Source organism: Pipistrellus hanaki (assembly GCF_964339955.1).
Source record: "Pipistrellus hanaki genome assembly, chromosome: X".
NCBI lineage: Eukaryota > Metazoa > Chordata > Mammalia > Chiroptera > Vespertilionidae > Pipistrellus > Pipistrellus hanaki.
Window position 1 is genome coordinate 63759641 of NC_140524.1, and position 20070 is coordinate 63779710.

The window sequence follows — 20070 nt, forward strand, 5'->3', positions numbered from 1 at the left end:
AGAAACACCAATCAGAAAGGATATATGCACCCTTATGTTCATAGCAGCAGAATCTACAATAGCTAGGATTTGGAAACAGCCTAGGTGCCCGTCAGCAGATGAATGGATAAAAAAACTATGGTATATCTATACAATGGAATACTATGCTGCCATAAAAAAGAAGGAATTCTCATCTTTTGCAGCAACCTGGATGGAATTGGAGAACATCATGCTGAGTGAAATAAGCCAGTCAATGAAAGAGAAACACCACATGACCTCACTCATTTATGAATAATAAAGATGATTATAAACTGATGAACCAAAAGATAGATATGGAGACAGTAAAGCAATAAGCAGACTGTCAAATTACAGCACGGAGGGGAGGGAGATCTGTGGGAGATAAGAGATCAACCGAAGGACTTATATACATGCATATAAGTACAACTAATGGACACAAAACTCTGAGGAGGGTGAATATGTAAGGGGGGGGGACAATGGTAAAATATGTACACAGATAATAATTTAATAAAAAGAAAGTAAAAAAAAAAAAAGAAGAAGAACAGACATAGACCAGTGGAACAGAACAGAGAACCCAGAAATCAACACAAACCATTTTGCGCAATTAATATTTGACAAAGGAGGCAAGACAATACAATGGAGTCAAGACAGCCTCTTCAATAAATGTTATTGGGATCCTGGCCAGTTTGCCTCAGTAGATGGAGCATAGGCCAACAAACTGAAGGGTACTGGGTTTGATTCCAGTCAGGCGCATGTACCTTGGTTGCAGGCTCCAGGAGAGTTTGGGAGGCAGCTGATCAATGTTTCTCTCTGTCTTTCCCTCTCTCTTCCACTCTCTCTAAAAAATCAATGGGAAAATACACTCAGGTGAGGGTTTTTTTTAAAAAGATGCTGAAAACAAACAAAAATAATAAAATAATTTTAAAAATAAATAAATAAATGGTGTTGGGAAAACTGGACAGATACTTGCAAAAAAATGAAACTAGACCACCAACTTACACCATACACAAAAATAAAACTCCAGCCAAAACCGGTTTGGCTCAGTGGATAGAGAATTGTCGGCAGACTAAAAGGTCCCAAGTTCGATTCTGGTCAAGGGCATGTACATTTGTTGCGGGCACATCCTCAGTGGGGGATGTGCAGGAGGCAACTGGTCGATGTTTCTCTCTCATCGATGTTTCTATATTTCTATCCCTCTCCCTTACTGTCTGTATAAAATCAATAAAAAATATATTTTAAAAATAAATAAATAAAATAAAATAAAACTTCAAATGGATAAAGGACTTAAACATAAGATGAGAAACCATAAAAATCTTAGAAGGAGCCATAGACAGCAAAATAGCAGACATTTGTTGTAGCAATATATTTAACGATACAGCTCCTAGGGCAATGGAAAGTAAGGAGAAAATAAACTATCAACAAAAAAATAAGAATGCCCACTGCATGGGAGAATATATTTGCCAATGTTATCGCCAATAAGGGTTTAATTTCCAACATTTGCAGGGAACTCATACAATTTAACAAAAGGAAGATAAACAACCCAATTAAAAAAATGGGCAAATGACCTAAATAGACACTTTTCGAAAGAGGACATTCAAAAAGCCAAAAGACATGCTCAAAGTCACTAATCATCTGAGAGATGCAAATCAAAACAACAATGAGGTACCACCTCACACCTGTCAGAATGGCTATCATCAGCAAATCAACAAATGATGAGTGCTGGAGAGATGCAGAAAAAAATGAACCATCATCACTGCTGGTAGGAATGCAGACTGATGCAATCCTGTGGAAAACAGTATGACATTTCCTCAAAAATTTAAACGTGAAACTGCCATTTGACCCAGTAAAACCACTTCTAGGAATATATCCCAAGAAAACAGAAACACCAATCAGAAAGGATATATGCATTCCTATGTTCATAGGAGCACAATTCACCATAGCTAAGATTTGAAAACAGTCTAAATGCCCATCAGGAGATATGTGGATTAGAAAACTGTGGTACAGCCAAAACCGGTTTGGCTCAGCGGTAGAGCATCGGTCTGCGGACTGAAAGGTCCCGGGTTTGATTCTGGTCAAGGGCATGTACATTGGTTGCGGGCACATCCCCAGTAGGGGGTGTGCAAGAGGCAGCTGGTAGATGTTTCTCTCTCATCGACGTTTCTAGCTCTCTATCTCTCTCCCTTCCTCTCTGTAAAAAAATCAATAAAATATATTTTTTTAAAAAAAGAAAAAGGAAAGAAAGAAAACTGTGGTACATCTACATAATGGAATACTACGCTGCTATAAAAAAGAAGGAATTAAGACAAGAGAATCCAGAAAGTTGAAGATAATGTAAGAAACCTCTGGGACAACTTCAAGTGAACCAACATCAGAATTATGGGGGTCCCAGAAGATGAGAGAGAACAGGATACCGAAAACATACTGAAAGAAATAGTGACAGAAAACTTCCCCCACCTGGTGAAAGAATTAGACTTACAAGTCCAGGAAGCACACAGAACCCCAAACAAACAAAAGGAATCCAAGGAAGACCACACCAAGACACATCATAATTAAAATTCCAAGAGCAAAAGACAAAGAGAGAATATTAAAAGTAGCAAAAGAAAAGCAGGTAGTTACCTATAAAGGAGCACCCATACAACTGTCAGCTGATTTCTCAACAGAAACCATGCAGGCCAGATGGAATGGCAAGAAATATTCAAGGTGATGAATAGCAAGAACCTACAGCCAAAAAATAATCTATCCAGCAAAGCTATCACTTAGAATCGAAGGCCAGATAAAGAGCTTCACAAATAAAAAAAAGCTAAAGGATTTCATCACTGCCAAACCAGAATTATATGAATTGCTGAAGGGGGTTCTCTAGGAAGAGGAAGAAAATAAAGATAAAAATTATGAACAACAAATACGTAACTATCAACAAGTGAATCTAAAAACCAAAGGAATTAAAAAAAAAATCTGATGAACAATATTAACTGGTGAATATAATAGAATCAGAGGTATGGAAGGGGAGTGAACCGACGATTCTCAGGGAAAATGAGAGAGGGGAGTGTGGAAGAGACTAAACATAAACTGTGCACTATGGATGAGGACAATGGGGGTTAGGGAAAGGGCAGGCAGAGGATGGGGTGGGAACCTGGTGGAGGGGAGCAATGGAGGGGGGGGAGAATGAGGAACATTTGTAATAATATGAACAATAAAGATTTTTAAAAAAAAAGAAAAAGTCAATTTTCACAAATGTAAAAAAAAATAATAATAAATAAAAAAGAAGAAATTCTTGCTATTTGCAACAGCATGGATGGAACTGGAGTGAAATAAGCTTAAGTCTTCACTCCTCTGTTCCATCAGGTGAAATAAGCTAAGTGAAATAAGCCAGTCAGTGAAAGAAAAATACCACATGATCTTACTCATTTATGGATAATAAAGAACATTATAAACTGATGAACAAAAATAGAGGCAGGGAAGCATCAAACAGTCTGTCAAACGACAGCAGGAAGGCTGGGCAGGGTTGAGGGGTGGGTGAGTAAGAGATCAACCGAAGGTCTTGTATGCATGCATATAAGCACAACCAATGGACAAAAGACACTGGGCATGTACCAGGAAGCTAGGGGAAGGTCAATTGGGGGGAAAAAGGAGACATATGTACTACTCTTTGTAATACTTTAAACAATAAAAGAAGAAAAAAATTGAGAAAAAAAGACTTTTTGCAGTATCACCTCAAAAAATGGAAAATAAATAGGATAAAAGGTTATCCTTATAGATACTTGGGTCATGATCTCAGCAGATAAGGAATCCAGAATGATGGAAAAGCATCAGACCTAATAAGGTATTGGGGAAAGGTCAAGCGTGACCGCTTGTGTAAGCTCATTGTTTTATTTGAACTTCCAGTAGAACTTACTGTATTAATGGAAACATTCTATTTTGGTATTATGTTTTATGTAATATGGCAGCCACTAGCCACGAGCACCTGGAATGTGACTCATATGACTGAGGAACTAAATTTCTAACCTTTTTTTTGCCTTACTTTAATTAACTTAAGACAGTCAGCTCTGCTCTAATATGAAATAAGCATTCTTACACCATATGCAAAATCATGCAAAAGAAATCACAGGGCTCAGGGGAAAAATATGGTTGGGTGAACACATTCCCAAACATTATCAGTAATACACATAGAAAATATAGGAACCTAATAAAAAGACTAGTATAGTTTTACATGTGAAATGGTTATAAAATGCAAAAATACTACAATAAGGACGGCACTTTGCCCTGACAAAGACCTGAAGTTTGCTTGTAGATGTAGCTGTCCACTTGTGAGTTATCATGAGGTAGTGAAAGGAGGGTCATGTGAATGGGATGGAAATTTCTCACAGCAGATGTAAATGGGTGTGGCTCATAACACACTCATGGAACTGAGAGAGCAGCAGATGTCTGAGGTGTGTATGTGTTCATTTTATGGATTCTCATGCAACTCAGTTCATCTGGGTACAGTTTCCTTCTTTCATCTGTTTCTCGTAGACCAAATCACTCCTAAGCAAACATGAAATTTGTATTATGTTCAAATTGCTTCCTAATATATCAATCCGTTGGAAGAAATTTCCATTTTAAAAACAAGCATTATAGCAAAACTGAATGTGCTTAAATTTAAATAGTCACAGCCACATGTAGCTGAAGCTGTAAGAACAACAAAAAAGCAAGCAATGATGGAAACAGACATTTATATATGGCTTTAGAGTTTAGAAGACATAACTGGCCTAAAGTTAAAATTTCAGAGTTGTTAGCATACTGAGTTTAAGGACTCCTTGGGTTGACTGGCTAGGCCTGTCTGGTCAAGCTTCTTACAAGTCTAACACCATTCACCTGATGGAACAGAGGAGTGAAGACTTAAGCTGGGTACCAACCTTGAGCTGTTCTTCATAGCTCAGCCTCCAGAGTGGTGTCACAACATCAGCCAGCCTTGAATAAAATAATTCAGGTACTTAGCTCAGTATATAAATACTAGTGACCTGGTGCATGGATTCATGCACATTGAAAGGTAATTAATTAGAAGGTGGCCAGTGGGGCGGGACTGGGCGAGCCAGGCTGGACACGCCCTGGAGCCAACTTCCCACATTCCCTCCCTGAACAGCCACACTTGGGATGGCACCATGGCTTGAAGAGCATCTGCAGAGAGAGTAGGGTCCCTCCGGCAGGTGGGGTCCCTCGGCCTGGCCTATGGGGTTTGGGCTGAAACCGGCTCTCCAACATCCCCCAAGGGGTCCTGGAGTGTGAGAAGGGACTCTGCAAAGTTGCTATCATACAAGGTGTGGAATGCAAACACAAGTTTGCAATAAACCAGATTCAGGACGACAATGCCCCAGCAACAACATAAACCATGGTCAAAGGTGAAATTGTGCAGTCCAGCAAGGATATATCTCTCCTTCTCTGGTTTCAGGGTATGTCACCCAAGAACCGCCACTGCCAAGTCACTGCAGCTCAGCAGCTCCTGCACTGAGCGTCTGCCCCCTGATGGTCAGTGCCCTTCATTGCAACCAATTGGACGGTCGGACACTTAACATATTAGCCTTTTATATATATAGATATACTAAGTACCTACATTATGCATAAGTACTTCCTGCCACCATTTTCTCTGGCATTTTTCATATTATTCAAAAGACTTAACTCTCATGCCCCTGGGAAGATGAGTCTGGCAGAAGAGCCCATTTTGGTGCTGTCTACTAAAAGCAAAACAAATATGCAAACCTAATATGAGAAAAATCAAGATTTATCAGGAGGTAATTATTCATATTAAAAAAGTCTTCACTGTTACGTTCCTTTAATTAGCCCATCTCCTTAATGCTTTTTAAAATATAATTTGATTTAGAAAATCCATTTGTTGCATAAAATAAAATAGCTATGTGAATGCACGGCTGCAATGGAACTATTCATTTCTAGTCCATCTAATAGCTTTCTGGGTCTCTGGTTTTCAGTACACCTGCCCTGGACCTTTTAGAGACAAGGTCAGTGTTTAATATCTCCTTTCTGTGAAAACCACACTCAAAGACAAGGAGAATATTTTCTGCAATCCCAAAGTATTTCCCACAATATTCCTCAGATGTTTTCAAGTTCACCTTGGTTATCCTACCTGAGGCACCCCTTCGAATCCTTGCCATCCCACATTAGTTACATCAGGAACACAGAATTTCAGTAGGCTCAGAGATTCAGACTTGCTAAGAGTAAGGAACATCAGCCTTAGTCTTACCTTTCCTCCCAGGAACTATCTATTGTCCCAATATGGCTTGGTTTCTTCTGACTTTTCTGTCCCCTTTGACAACTCTTGGTGAAGGTTCCCTTGCATGCTGAGCCCCATAAAAGCTGTGACCAATACGGAGGTTTCCCGGGACACCAGTAGAACAGTCCTGATTTGGAGAAGAAACCCACCCTGGAGAGGAAGCATCCAGGTTTGTGCATTGGGACTCTTCTCTTAATACCTGCCAACAACAGAAACATTGAGATTCACTTGCATAAATGGTGAATAAACAGAAGCTGGGAAATAAAGGCACAACTTCCAAACCCCTTCATTCATTTACAAATCCTTACAGAAACTCAGCATCAACACAGAATCAACACTTTGTAAAAGCAGATCTGCTGAGCAGACCTGAATTACTGATGGCTAGGCACTGGCTTAAGCTCCCAAAATAATAAGATGCGGAAAATATAGTCTTTGTTCTCCAGAAAAGAGTTGAACTCTTTGGATACACTTCTATGACTAGTCTCTCTCCATATTCTACACTCCTACCCAACAACCAACAATCCTATATAATAAAAGGGTAATATGAAAATTGTCCCCTTGACCAGGAGTTCAACCAGAGTTCGAACAGGGGGCAGGGCCAGCCTGCCAACTGCCTGCGGCCGCTCCCCCTATGGTCCCCCCTCCATCACACCCCCACCTGATCAGATCCTCCCCCCACCCACCCAGCCCCGGCCAGCCTGCCCTATTGACCCCCGGGCCTCTAGTTAACTAATATTTACAAAAAGTATTTACTATATGCAAGGCGGTGTGTCACACTAGATACTGAAGGAGTTATAAAGGTTATAATCTAATTGAGGAGATCAGTTCAAACCCAGGAAAATATAATAATTAACACCATATTCTTGGTTCCTAATAATTGCTAAGGAAAGGCTTCCCAGAAGCAAATAGGCCTTGCACCAGGTCTTAAGAGACAGCAGGAAGGTGAAGCAGGTACCTGGAGGACAGTGACTTAACTGATCTGACTAAAATTATAGTTCATTTTAGGAAATAAGACTAAAAAGTTGCCAAAACCGGTTTGGCTCAGCGGTAGAGTGTCGGTCTGCAGACTGAAGGGTCCCAGGTTCGATTCCAGCCAAGGGCATGTACATTGGTTGCGGGCACATCCCCGGTGGGGGGTGTACAAGAGGCAGCTGGTCGATGTTTCTCTGTCATCGATGTTTCTAGCTCTCTATCTCTCTCCCTTCCTCTCTGTAAGAAAATCAATAAAATATATTTTTTAAAAAAAGACTAAAAAGTTACATCAAAGTGAGACTTTGGCTCTAGAAAAACTTTAATGATTAAATAAAATACAGACTTTATTATGAAAAAAAAATAGTGAGTTGATGGAGGCTTTATATAGAGAAATAAAGATAAAATAGGGAGGTTAATAAAAAGCAAATTCATGTTTGAAGCATGTGTTTAAAATGGCAGGGAAGCCACCAAATGGAAATGTCTAACAAGCAGAGAAGCAGTACTACATGTCAGGAGAGAAGTGAGGGCTAGAGATTTTGTCAAGTGCTATAAAGAATACATGCTGTAACTTTAAAAAAAAAAAAAAAAAAAAAAAAAGAGTTTTTAACCCTAGCTGATGTGACTCAATGGATAGAGCATTGGCCTGTGGACTGTAGGGTCCCAGGTTGGATTCAAGGGCACGTGCCTCTGTTGCAGGCTCCTTCCTGCCGGGGTCCTGGTCAAGGTGCATGTAGGAAGCAACCAATAGATGTGTTTCTCTCACGTTTATATTTTTCTCTGTCTTTCCTTCTCTCTGGCATTCCTTTAAAATTAAATGGAAAAATATCCTTGGGTGAGGATTAAAAAATAATCCTATATAATAAAAGGCTATTATGCAAATTATCTCCTCAGGAATTCAATTGACCACTCCCTATGATGTGTGCTGGCCACCAGGGGGCGGCGCAGAATGAAGGCGCCAGCCAGCAGCTGGCAGGTGGGGGAATGAAGGCCCCGATCGGCCCTGATTGCTGATGGACCTTATCCATGCATGAATTTTGTGCACCAGGCCTCTAGTAAAAAGAGCTTTCAAGCCCAGCCAGTGTGGATTAGTGGTTGAGCATCAACCGATAAACTAGGAGGTCATCATTTGATTTCCAGTCAGGGCACACGCCCAGGTAGTGGGCTCAATCCCTAATAGGGGACATGCAGGGGGCAGCAACCAATAATTCTTTTCTTTTTTTTTTTTTTCTTTTTTTTTTTTTTGTACAGAGAGGAAGGGAGAGAGATAGAGAGCTAGAAACATCGATGAGAGAGAGTCATCGATCAGCTGCCTCTTGCACACCCCCTACTGGGGATGTGCCCGCAACCAAGGTACATGCCCTTGACCGGAATCGAACCCGGGTCCCTTCAGTCCCCAAGCCGACGCTCTATCCATTGAGCCAAACCGGTTCCGGCAACAACCAATAATTCTTATTGATGTTTCTATCCCTCTCTCCCTCTCCCTTCCTCTCTGAAATAAACTTTTTTAAAAGTGCTTTCAAGGGACTAGCAAAAGGCCAATGACTAAACCTGGGAGAAAGGCAATAGTTGGAGAGCAAGAAGAGATGCTGGTGACTCAGAATCACAAGAATGTGGAGCTTGGAGGCCAATGTCTTTCAGGAAGGCACTGGCATATACAGTAAGTCTGAGGCCAAAGAAAGAAGGGAAATATGACAATTGGAAGTGGCAGGCAATAGGGACATATGAGGTTTGAGATCCTAGGTGTGCAGATCCTAAAGTCAAGCAGAGATGGACAGTCATCTGGCTCATCCACTTACTAGCTAAGTGGCCTTTGACAAGTTACTCATTCCCTCTGATCTTCCTTTTTTCATCTATAAAATGGAGATAACAATAGTAACTATCTCATATAGTGGTTGTAAGAGTTAAATAAGGGGCCAAAACCGGTTTGGCTCAGCGGTAGAGCTACAGTCTGCGGAATGAAAAGTCCCAGGTTTGATTCCGGTCAAGGGCATGTACGTTGGTTGCGGGCACATCCCCGGTAGGGGGTGTGCAAGAGGCAGCTGGTCGATGTTTCTCTCTCATCGACGTTTCTAGCTCTTTATCTCTCTCCCTTCCTCTCTGTAAAAAAAATAAATAAAATATATTTTTTAAAAAAGAGTTAAATAAGGGATAATTAATAAAAAATACTCAGCAAAAGATTAATGGAAATGTTTGTAAAGCTCTGAGCACACTGTCCAGTATCTAGCAAAAATTCAGTACATGTTTATTATAACTATCATTAGAGGCCCAGTGCACAAAAATTCATGCACTCAGGGGGGAGGGGGAGACCCCTCAGCCAGAGAGACCTTGGGAGATGACGACCTGCTAACTTAGGCCCATTCCCTGGGGGATTGGGCCTAAGCTGGCTGTCAGACATCCCTCTGGCAGGCCAGGAACCCTCAGGGGATGTCTGACTGACAGCTTAGGCCTGCTCCTTGTGGGAAGCAAGTCTAAGCTGCAGTGGGACATCCTTAGCACTGTGGAGGAGGCAACAGAGCTCCCCCTGTGGGAGCACACTGACCACCAGGGGGCAGCTACTGCAGTGTCTGCCTCCTGGTGGTCAGTGCACGCCATACAGACCAGTTTTTCCCAGTCATTCTGCTTTTTGGTTCAATTTGCATATTACCCTTTTATTATATAGGATAATGGTTAAAGATACTATGGGACTGAATGACAGTAGCAATATTAAATGAGAGCAGCAGGGGGAGGGATAGCGGGATTAACTGAGGAAAAAAGCTGGAAGAGCTAGAACAGGGGGAGGGTGCACAGCTGGAGTGGCTCAGTTGGTTGAGCATCATCCTGTGTACCTGTGTACCAAAGAATTGCTGGTTTGATGCCTGGTCAGGGCACATACCTGGATTGTGGGTTTGGTCCCTGGTTGGGGAACATATGAGAGGCAACTGATCGATATTTCTCTCACATCAATGTTTCTTTCTTTCTCTCTATCTCTCTCTCTCTCTCTCTGTGTCTCTCTCTCAGCTTGTGCTCAAGAGAGAATTTTTTTAAAAAATTTGTCAGAACTGGGGGAGGGCACTTTAGAAAAAAGAAAGAATCCCTCTTCCTCCAACACAAGAATTTGTTGTTGCTTTTTTGTTTTGTATTGCTCGATCATTCATTGCTGTGTAATTTTTTTGAGTATCCAGGACATATGAATGGACCTGACCAGACACCTTATTGATCTGCTGTGAAACTGCCTATTTGCCCTTGCTCTCTACCTCAGACTTCATCCCAATGTAAATCATACCTTAATTCATAATGCTATCTATTTAAAAGCCCAATATATGTAATAGATTTATCAAATAAAGTTCTCCCATGGCTCCCTCTATTACTGTGAAATTTGTATGTCATGATCACTAGGTAACTTAGAGGATGCTGACATGGGTGCTGTATTATGTCACCCATACACCATTTTGTATGTTTACAAAGTACAAAAAATTAATTGTCGCCCTAGCCAGTTTGGTTCAGTGGCTAGAGCATTGGCATGCAGACTGAAGTGTCCCAGGTTCGATTCAGGTCAAGGGCACATACCTCAGTTGCAGACTCGATCCCTAGCCCTGGTTGGGATGCTTGTGGGTGGCAACCAATTGGTGTGTCTCTCTCACATTGATGTTTCCTCTGTATGTCTCTCCCCCTCCCTTCCACTCTCTCTAAAAATCAGTATAAAAATATCCTCGGGTAATGATTAACAACAAAAAAAGTAATTGTCATAATATGAAAGCATTTGGGGGTAATTTCTAACAGAATAAATTTAAGCTGGCCCAGGGTTCAGGTGTTATTCATAGCATACTCCACCTAACTCCCAGGAAGAGACAAGTCCTGAAGAATATGGACTTTGGCCCAGCAGTGTGGCTCAGTAGTTAAACGTCAACCTATGAACTAGCAGGTCACGGCTGGACTCCCTGTCAAAGCACATGCTAGGTTTTGGGCTCGATCTCCAGTACGGGGATTGGGGAAGGCAGCCAATCAATGATTCTCTCTCATCATTGATGTTTCTATTGCTCTCTCTCTCTCCCTTCCTCTCTGAAATCAATAAAAAAATTTTTTTAAAGAACATGGACTTTGAAGCCATATTCTATTCCTAGCTCTGCTTCTCACTAGATCTGTGACTTTGTGCAAGTTACTTAAGCACTATGAATCTCAGTATCACATTCTATAAATATAGAAATGATAACACCTACCTTTCAGGATTGCGGTGTGAATTAAACAAGCTGATATATATATATATACATACACACACACATATATAATACCCAGAACTGCTTAACACAGAGTGTTCACTGCCCTTCCTTACACTCTGATTTGAAGCATGTTACCAGACTTTCTTGTGTCTCAAGCTGTCCAACCTGCAAAACTGGAGAGATGTAATAATCTATGCTAGTGGTGTGAGGATAAGTATATAGAAAACTTAAAAACAACACGCAAAAACCCTTTCCTAATTTTCTGGAGCATGGTGAGCTTAAGGCCTGCCCTGGACCACCCGCTAATACTATAAAAAGTCTGTGAACTGTGATAGACATTTTTCCAGGGTGAGACAAATGTACTTAATATTATAAAAAAAAAAAAAAAAAAAAAAAAGCAAAAGCCATTGAGAGGACATGAGTGAAAAGGCAGGAGACAGAGAATAAAGAATGGTTGGGGGAAGGCATGAGGAGGCCCAGACCATAGGCGGGGGAGTGGTGCTGGTCCAGGAAAGGGGCGCTGCCCCTCCAGCTGGCAGGGAAGAATGAAGGAAGTTGGCAAAGGGACAGGGGAGCTGAGGAATTTGGAGACAGCTACATTTACACTTTTAAACTTTTGGGGGGAATGGGAGGGTCCTCTCACTGGTAACTGCCATTAGGAGACTGTGCTCTCCTTGCCCTGTACCCCAGCAGAAGGCCCCTTGTCAATCTAGGTTTCTTCCTCCAAATTATCAGGTATTGTCTAAAATAGGATCCTACTATTTTAGAGTATCAACCAGCCATTTCTCACAGTAAAGAATCTTTCATCATAGTTAGCAAATTCTGTGGTGAAATATATTTTTCAAGGCAGCAGAGTAACACTACTCAAGGTGAGTTGTTTTCTTTTTTTCCTGTCAGAGGGGGCATTTGTTAACAGAAAAGACTATTTTTGTAGTTTTTCCTGTTTTAAATAAATAATTGGATTATTTTTAAGTGTGACAACTGCCTCAGGAAGTGAAAGGGACCCAGGGCCCAGAGCTGCTAGATATGAAGGTAGGCTAACTCTCTAGGGCTGGAATGGCTAACCTACTTGAAATGCTCCAAGTTCAAACCAGAGACTATGTGATAGGTAGATTTGAATTGGGCCAAGGATCTCCTTGAGGCAAAACGTTCACCCACAGGCAAAGTCCTGCTTACACTCTCTGTCCACCCTTCCTTCAGTTGGTCTGGCTCCAGGCATGGTTCCTGGCTAAGTCAGACAGATGGGTTTATTGCTTGATCTTGACAGCAACCCATGAGTAACTGGGAACTGACCCACCAGACCCTCTCACCAGCTCCTCCAGCCCCTTTTCTTTGCGAAAATTCTGCCCTCCACATCTGTTGAAAGGGTTCACTAGGAAAGACTGCCACTGTACTTAGGCGGGCTTCAGGGAATGAGGAGGTCTGGAAGGACAGAGTGGAGGGTTTGGGGAAGACGTCAGAGCACGAGGGGACTCAGGCTAGATGCGACCTGGCTGAGGCAGCATAGAGTCCTGTCAGTCCCAGTCCCCAGCCCCGCCTGCCTCCTCAGTTCCCGGCCGGAGTGCAATTTGGCGCAGTCAGCAGTTTTCAGTACAGTAAGAATTAAATCGAATTTTCTGGGCTCTCCACTTATCCCTCTTACCTTCTAACCAATAAATCCTCTTAAAGGCCTGAGGTGTCAAATAAAAAAACCTGCGAGTGGCCTGGACCGCTGCCGCTGGGAAGTCACTTCCGGGTGCGCCAGGCGCAGGCGCAGGCGCAGGCGCAGCTGTGAGGCGGGCGCGGGACGCGGAGCTCCGCCCTGCGTCTGAGGCTGCGGCCGCCCTCGCCCTGCAGGGGGCGCTCCTCCGGAGCCCTCCTTCCAAAGCACATCCCGCCTTCCTTTCCAAGCTCTTCTCCCCTCCCCGCGACCCAGCCCACCACCTGCTCTTTGCACTGTCCCATGGATGAATCTGGATAAGCTTCGGAAATCACAAAGAAATTCGCACTGCAGTGTTAATAGTGTTGACCTTCTCTTGGGTGCTTGTGGCTTAACTCTTTCGACTGAAAGAATAGATTTATGATGGTAGAATTGCTTGTACCATATCCAAAATGGGTGGAAAGACTAGGAGAGGAAAGGGGTTTTCTCAAATCGCAGCTTTTTATAAAAGGCAGCCCAACCCTGGTCCGGCTGCCTTTTATAAAAGTTGGTTAGAGCGTGGTCCGGATATGCCAGGTTGCAGGTTTGATCCCTGGTTAAGAATTCATAAAATAAATGGAATTTTAAAAAATCAATCTCCATCTCTCTTTCTCTCTCTCTCTTCCCCTCTCTCAATAATTTTTTTTTTTAAAGCAGCCCTATTTTGGACCACAGACTTTTCCAGGCATTCCTTCTCCCTCTATTTTTATAATACATCCTAAAGTATTATGTTATGACAAGATAAATATGGTTTCTTAAGTGGATCCCAGTCAAGGCTACTAAGTACTAAAACCTCAGGGAAATAATTTTTTTCTTCAACTGCAGAACTCAGGAGGCCAGAGACAACTATGATAGTTCATTTACCAGCTCCTAGACTACATTCAATGAGTCCTCTAATTTTTTGAGGAGTCACAAGCCTAGCCAAATGAGTAAGAGAGAGAACACTGAAAGATGCACACATGTATGTGCTGTAAAAAATGTTGCTTTAATGGAATAAAATTTACAGCAAGTGAACCTATCTTTAATTATACTTAATTGTTATGCCCGATAGTAATTGGGCTTAAATGTAAAGCATTTGATAGTCAACATTCCATTTATTTATTTATTCAGAGCATAACATGCCTGTTATGTGGTAGGCCATGCATTAGCCCTAGTGAGTACAGCAATAAATTAAACATAGACTAGCACTTCAAATAACCTTTTCCCTTTCTCTTCTTTAAGTCCCCACTTATGGGGATAGCCAGCTGTACTCCTTTCCTTGCCCCTTCTTCCCCTTTCTTCTCCCCTTGCCCTTCTGCTCCTTTAACATTTCTCATCTTTGATTCCTTTGTTGTGCCTTGCACAGGATAGGTGCCCAGTAGGAGCTCAATAAAATAACTGATTGATTGAACTGAATCCCACCTTGTCTACTGAAAGGGAAAGGGCTTGTCTTCACTCACTCTTCCTGCCCACTTGTTCTGGGCATCCAAGCAAACTTATTTAAAGCAGGTATGTCATTGGAGAAGGCACACCCTGAAGGGTAAAGAGAGAACAGATATTAAGGAAGCTATGATGTAATCATTTAGCTATTAACCCTTTTATATTCATTTAATCTGATAAATCACATTTTTATAAAAGAGAAACCATTACATTTGTAAGAGGGGAAAGAAATACCCCATATTATAGGAAATGTTAGACTCTTCAACCAGTGACAAGTGAATAAATGGATATATCAGAGTGATATTGGTGGGGAGTGCTCTGTGTACCTGTCTACTATCAGTAGAAGTGAGCTTCTTGCAATGTCACCAGAAAAGTAATTTTCTGAGGCTCACACAGGAGAATGAGTGGTATTTATTTGCGTGAAATTAAACCCCTGAGTTTCCAAGGTCCATCTCCTTCTGTCCTGTCAAAGAAAAGGTCCAGCTGGGTCTTTAGCAGAGCTAGGATTAAAGCCATTCCCACTCCATATTTGCACAGACCAGACCAGCATAAGGCTAGCTTTGTTTGTGTTCCCAGCTGTAGTCCATTGCAAGTGGGTCCTGCATGGCCAGGACCATGTGGGCTCTAGGGCCACGTGGCTATGGATGGAACAGGGTGAGTGCAAGGAATCAGGGGCAAAGCCGGAGGAACAAAAGAAAAAGAATTCCTTTGTCTGGGGATTTTAATCCTCAAATATTTTGCCAGCTTGTAGTGGCTCCATCCACTTGGCCAATTATCTTTATTCCAGGGCAGACTGACAGGCAAGTATCTTCCCCATATCACTGCAACTTCACTGCACTTTCACCCATCTTCCCCTTACCCCAGTAATATGCAGGGAATAGACCAGCGGTTCCCAGGGGAATGTGAAATTGCTGCTTCCTGGCAAAGTTGCCCAGATGACTGTTCTTATAATGTCTGGCCTTCTCTTTGCTTCTTCCTATTATTAACTAGCTAATTACAACAGTAACACTAGGTGTTAAAGCAATATTATTAAATTAAATAAGAACTGAAATGTTAAACTGCTTTAAAAAATTAAATAAGAACTGAAACCAAGATAAACTTTGATTAACTTTATCAGCAAATCAAATCACAACAGAATGAGGACTCTAAAAATTTGTTGAACATGCTCATTTTTGCCCTAGCCAGTTTAGCTCAGTGGATAGAGCATCAGCCTACGAACTGAAGGGTCCTGGGCACATGCCCAGATTATGTGCTCGATCCCCAGTGGGGAGCATGCAGGAGGCAGCTGATCAGTGATTATCTCTCATCATTGATGTTTCTATCTCTCTCCCCCTCTCCCTTCCTCTCTGAAATCAATAAAAAAACATTTTTAAAAAACATGTTCATTTTTGTTCAAGAAAAACATTTCTGAGGGCTATACATTAGCTCTCAGAAATAATGTGTATTAAAATCACTTGGGCTCTAACCGGTTTGGCTCAGTGAATAGAGCGTCCGCCTGCGGACTGAAGGGCCCCAGATTCAATTCCAGTCAAGGGCATGTACCTTAGTTGTGGGCACATCTTCTGTAGGGGGTGTACAGGAGGCCCCTGATCGATGTTTCTCTCTCATCGATGTTTCTAACTCTAGCCCTCTCCCTTTCTCTGTTAAAAAAAAAAATCAATAAAATATATTTTTAAAAAATTACTTAGCAGTTATGGCTAGTTTGGTTCCACTGATGTGCTTCCCTTCCAACTAAGACTGTATAAGAGGCTAAAGGGCATAGACACACAGACCATGCCCTCTCAATTGTGGGGGCTGATGGAAAGATAAGATTCACAAAGGGAGAATATGCAACAATGGGTTTTTGATAATTCTAGGAAAGCAGTGATCTTCTTAGTAGTCAGAGAAGGAAGAGAATGTGAGAAGTGAGTTAAATGCATATGTTTGAATAACCTGAAAAGAGGTGGGGGCAGAAGCATGAAAATGAGCAATATGTGTCCCAAGCCCCATGAGAAGGCAGGTCTGGATGGATGAGAGAGTGGTTCTGGAATAATTGGAGATCCAGCTGATCAGACGAATAGTTCCAGGTAGATAATGAAGGTCCTGGAGTGCTGAGCTGAGGGTTTTGGTTTAGTTCCTTAACAATTGGCAGCTTATGAAGAGTTTTTCATGAGATGTTTCTGGAAGAGAATCCTAGTAACTGTGCGTAGAACAGATTTTAAAGTACAGTTACCTGGAAGCTGAGGAAAACTACTGCAGTCATCCAGATGGAAGGTGCTAATTCTCTGTAGTAAGGCCAACCACACAGCATGTATAAGAATTAATCAAAATGTGAATGGGGGCTTTTCTGCAATGTAATTGGCGGGGTGATTAAAACAAATTAGGGTTCTTGAACCCCATCTCACACCTACAGAATCCAAATCTCAGGGTGTAAGGCTCAGGAATATCTGGGTTTTTAACAAGCACCCCAGTTGATGCTCATTCAAATTTCAGCCTCCACGATGCATCAACTGAAATTCCAGATAAATCAGTTGAAGGTAAAAGAACTCAAATCATAAAAGCCCTAAAATAAAATATAGATGATTATGCTGAAATGTGGATGGAAGAGGACTTTCTAAAATGAAAAGAGGTTAAAAAAAAAACAAAAAACCCTATCATGTAGGTAGATTTTAATACATAAACCTTAAACACTTCTATATGACAAAATGTAATTAACAAATTAAATAATAAACAACAAACAAACAGAACAAGATATACAGGTATGGCAAAGGGTCATCATCTTTAGTATATAAAGAGCTTATATACACTGATATGATGATGAACAAGACCTCAATAAAGACCTGGGCAAAGGCACCAAGAGATAATTTCCAGGAAAATAAATATAGGGTAGGCACACAGTCCTTGGGGCACACCCACTCAAATCTCCTTTTTGAGTAAATTATATTTCTCCTAAATTCTAAAGGTCCCCATGAGACTTACAACCAGGGGAGCAATAGGCAGCAGCAGCTTGTCCTGGGCTAATCCCCTATATCCAAGGCAATCTTTTCTCTGATTTTCCAGTGAGCCAATGCAGCCTCACCTAGGCTCTCTCCTGTTGCTTCTTTTATCGTAGGCCCTTCCTTGTTTCACTGACTCCAGCTTTAAAAAACGTACTCTCAAAAACAAAAATTAAAATAACAAGAAATATAAGGTAAAGTGCTTTGTTCTACCTCACTGATAAGAACAGAAGATGCAAATTATATCAAGCATATAATATTTTACATATCAAACTGGTGAAAATTTAAAAAGCACTGATAAAAAAAAAACCTAAAAAATAAAAAAGCACTGATATTCCTTAAAGTATATAACAGTGATGCAGGCACTCTCACACATTGCTGGCAGGATTGTGAACTGATACACCCTTCTCAGAAAGCAATTAGAATCAAAAGCCTTTAAATTTCTCATAACATTTGTCCCAGAAATCTCTAGGAATCTATTCTAATGAAGTAGAGATGTGGATAAAGAAATATGCCCAAATGGTTTCAGGGTTAAAAATAAAAAGCATCTTTAAAATTTTTAAGAGAACTGTGGTGGCTGAATAGGCAGAAGTATTGTGCACCTCCTCCTGGGGCCAGGCTGGAAAAGCAACTAAATGAGAAAACATCCACCAAGAATTAACAAATTAGACACAGCTGAGGAGACAATTTTCAATAAGGAAGGGCAGAGGAAACCTAGAGAATGCTGCTTGCCAGCCATAACCTATGTGGAACCAGCACCGTGCCCTGGCACTGAATAGCACAGTACCTCCTGGCAGGCTCCCAGACATTGGCAGTGAGCACTCACCAGAGTGACCTCCCACACCAGGCCTCCTCAATAGCCTGCGGGACCCAGCATCCCAGGATCTGGCACCAGGACCCAATAGTGAGTGCAAGCCAGGGGACCAATGTGCCCTGCCCCTGCCCTGGGCCCCAGAATCATGCTGCCATCCTGACCCAGAGCCATCTGGTGCTTAGTCCACTCCAAGCCCTGGGACATGCTGCCAGAGTGACCCAGAGCAACCCAGCCCATGCCCCACTACAGGCCACAGGAGAGCACAGATTTTGTGACCCAGAGAAACCTGTTCCTGCTTCACTCAGGGCCCCAAGAGGGGCGGCCCAGAGCAACCCAGCATGTGCCTCACTCCAGGCCACATGGGAGTGCTGTTGGACAATCTGGTGTGCCCAGCAAGGGGCCACAGCACTGTGCTGCAAGTGTGCTGCCAAAGGGAACTAGGACACCATCCTGCTATGGGTGCCAGGGCCCCACAGTGAACTGCATACCAGAAGATGCTGGGTCCTGACAGAGAGTTGCACACCAGAGAAACTGTGCATGTACATCCACCATCCCGAGCATCTCAAGGGGACAACTGAGGGACCAGATCTATGGATAAGGGATACAAACCAGAGGAGAAAAAATAAAGATGTGAGACTCAAGGCAGACGCAACCTCTGAGCTAACAATTTCTGAACCATTGGCCTGATAGAGTCTTCAACCTCTCAAACCTTAAGCAGAGTGCCCAGGGCCAGAAAGAGACAACAACAATGGGGACACAAAGAAACAACCCTCCCCAAGGAAAGAAAAGGAGGAAGAGCCAGAAAATGACTAAATGAAATGGAGGTGAGCAATATGTCAGAGAAAGAATTTAGAGTAAGAATCATAAAGTTCCTAAACTGGTTGGATGAAAAAATTAACAACATAAGTAAGAATCAAGTGAAAATGTAAAATGATATAGTTACAATAAAATAAAAATAAAAACACCCACAATGGAAGGTTTTAACAGTAGGCTAGAAGAAACAGAACTGAATTAGTGAGTTAGATGACAGGGTAGGAAAAAAAAACAAAACACTCAATCTAAGCAGCAATTGGAGAAAAAAACTAGGAAGCAGAAGTGAGCTTTGGGATGACATGAAACGAAGTAACATCCATATAATTGGGGTGCCAGAAGGACAAGAAGAGGAGCAAGAGAAAGAAAATTATGAAAAGAAAAAGAGAAAAAAAGAGGAACAAGGATTAGAAAACTTATTTGAAGAAATAATGACAGAAAACTTACCTTATTTGGGGGAAGAAAAAAGTCACACAAGCACAGAAGGTCCCAAATAAGATCAACCCAAACATTACACAAATACAGAGAGTCCCAAGCAAGACAAATCCCAAAACACCCACACCAATGTATGTCATAATTACAATGGCAAATGTTAATGACAAAGAGAAAATCTTAAACGCTGCAAGAGAGATACAGAGTTATCTACAAGGGATCTCCCATTAGATTATCAAATGATTTCTGAACAGAAACATTATCAGGCCAGAAGGGAATGAAAAGAAGTATACAAAGTGATGCAAAGCAAGGGACTGAATTCAGAGCAAGGCTATCATTAAAAATTGAAGGTAAAGCTGGGACCGGTTTGGCTCAGTGGATAAAGCATCGGCCTGCAGACTGAAAGGTCCCTGGTTCGATTCCGGTCAAGGGCATGTACTGTGGTTGCAGGCACATCCCCAGTATGGGGTGTGCAAGAGCTGATTGATGATTTTTTCTCATCGATGTTTCTAACT

General features: G+C 41.8%; 1 protein-coding gene across 5 annotated transcripts in view; it reads right to left on the minus strand.

The window, feature by feature from the left end:
* The window catches only part of TRMT2B (tRNA methyltransferase 2 homolog B), a 59165-nt gene extending 46000 nt beyond the window's left edge, over positions 1-13165 (minus strand). For 3 of the 5 annotated variants that reach the window (XR_014793694.1, XM_084869665.1, XM_084869666.1), the window contains exons 1-3: positions 13070-13165; positions 6230-6458; positions 4890-4944 (exon numbers count right to left, since the gene is read on the minus strand). Coding sequence is in view for 4 of the 5 variants with exons in the window: in XM_084869665.1 (XP_084725791.1) it covers positions 4890-4944; positions 6230-6438 (264 nt within the window). In the remaining variant the exon portion in view is untranslated. Of the gene's footprint in view, positions 1-4889; positions 4945-6229; positions 6459-11427; positions 11449-13069 lie in introns of those variants that run through there. The other 2 variants (XM_084869667.1, XM_084869664.1) reach the window with 2 other exon arrangements.
* Between the last annotated feature and the right edge of the window lie 6905 nt (positions 13166-20070).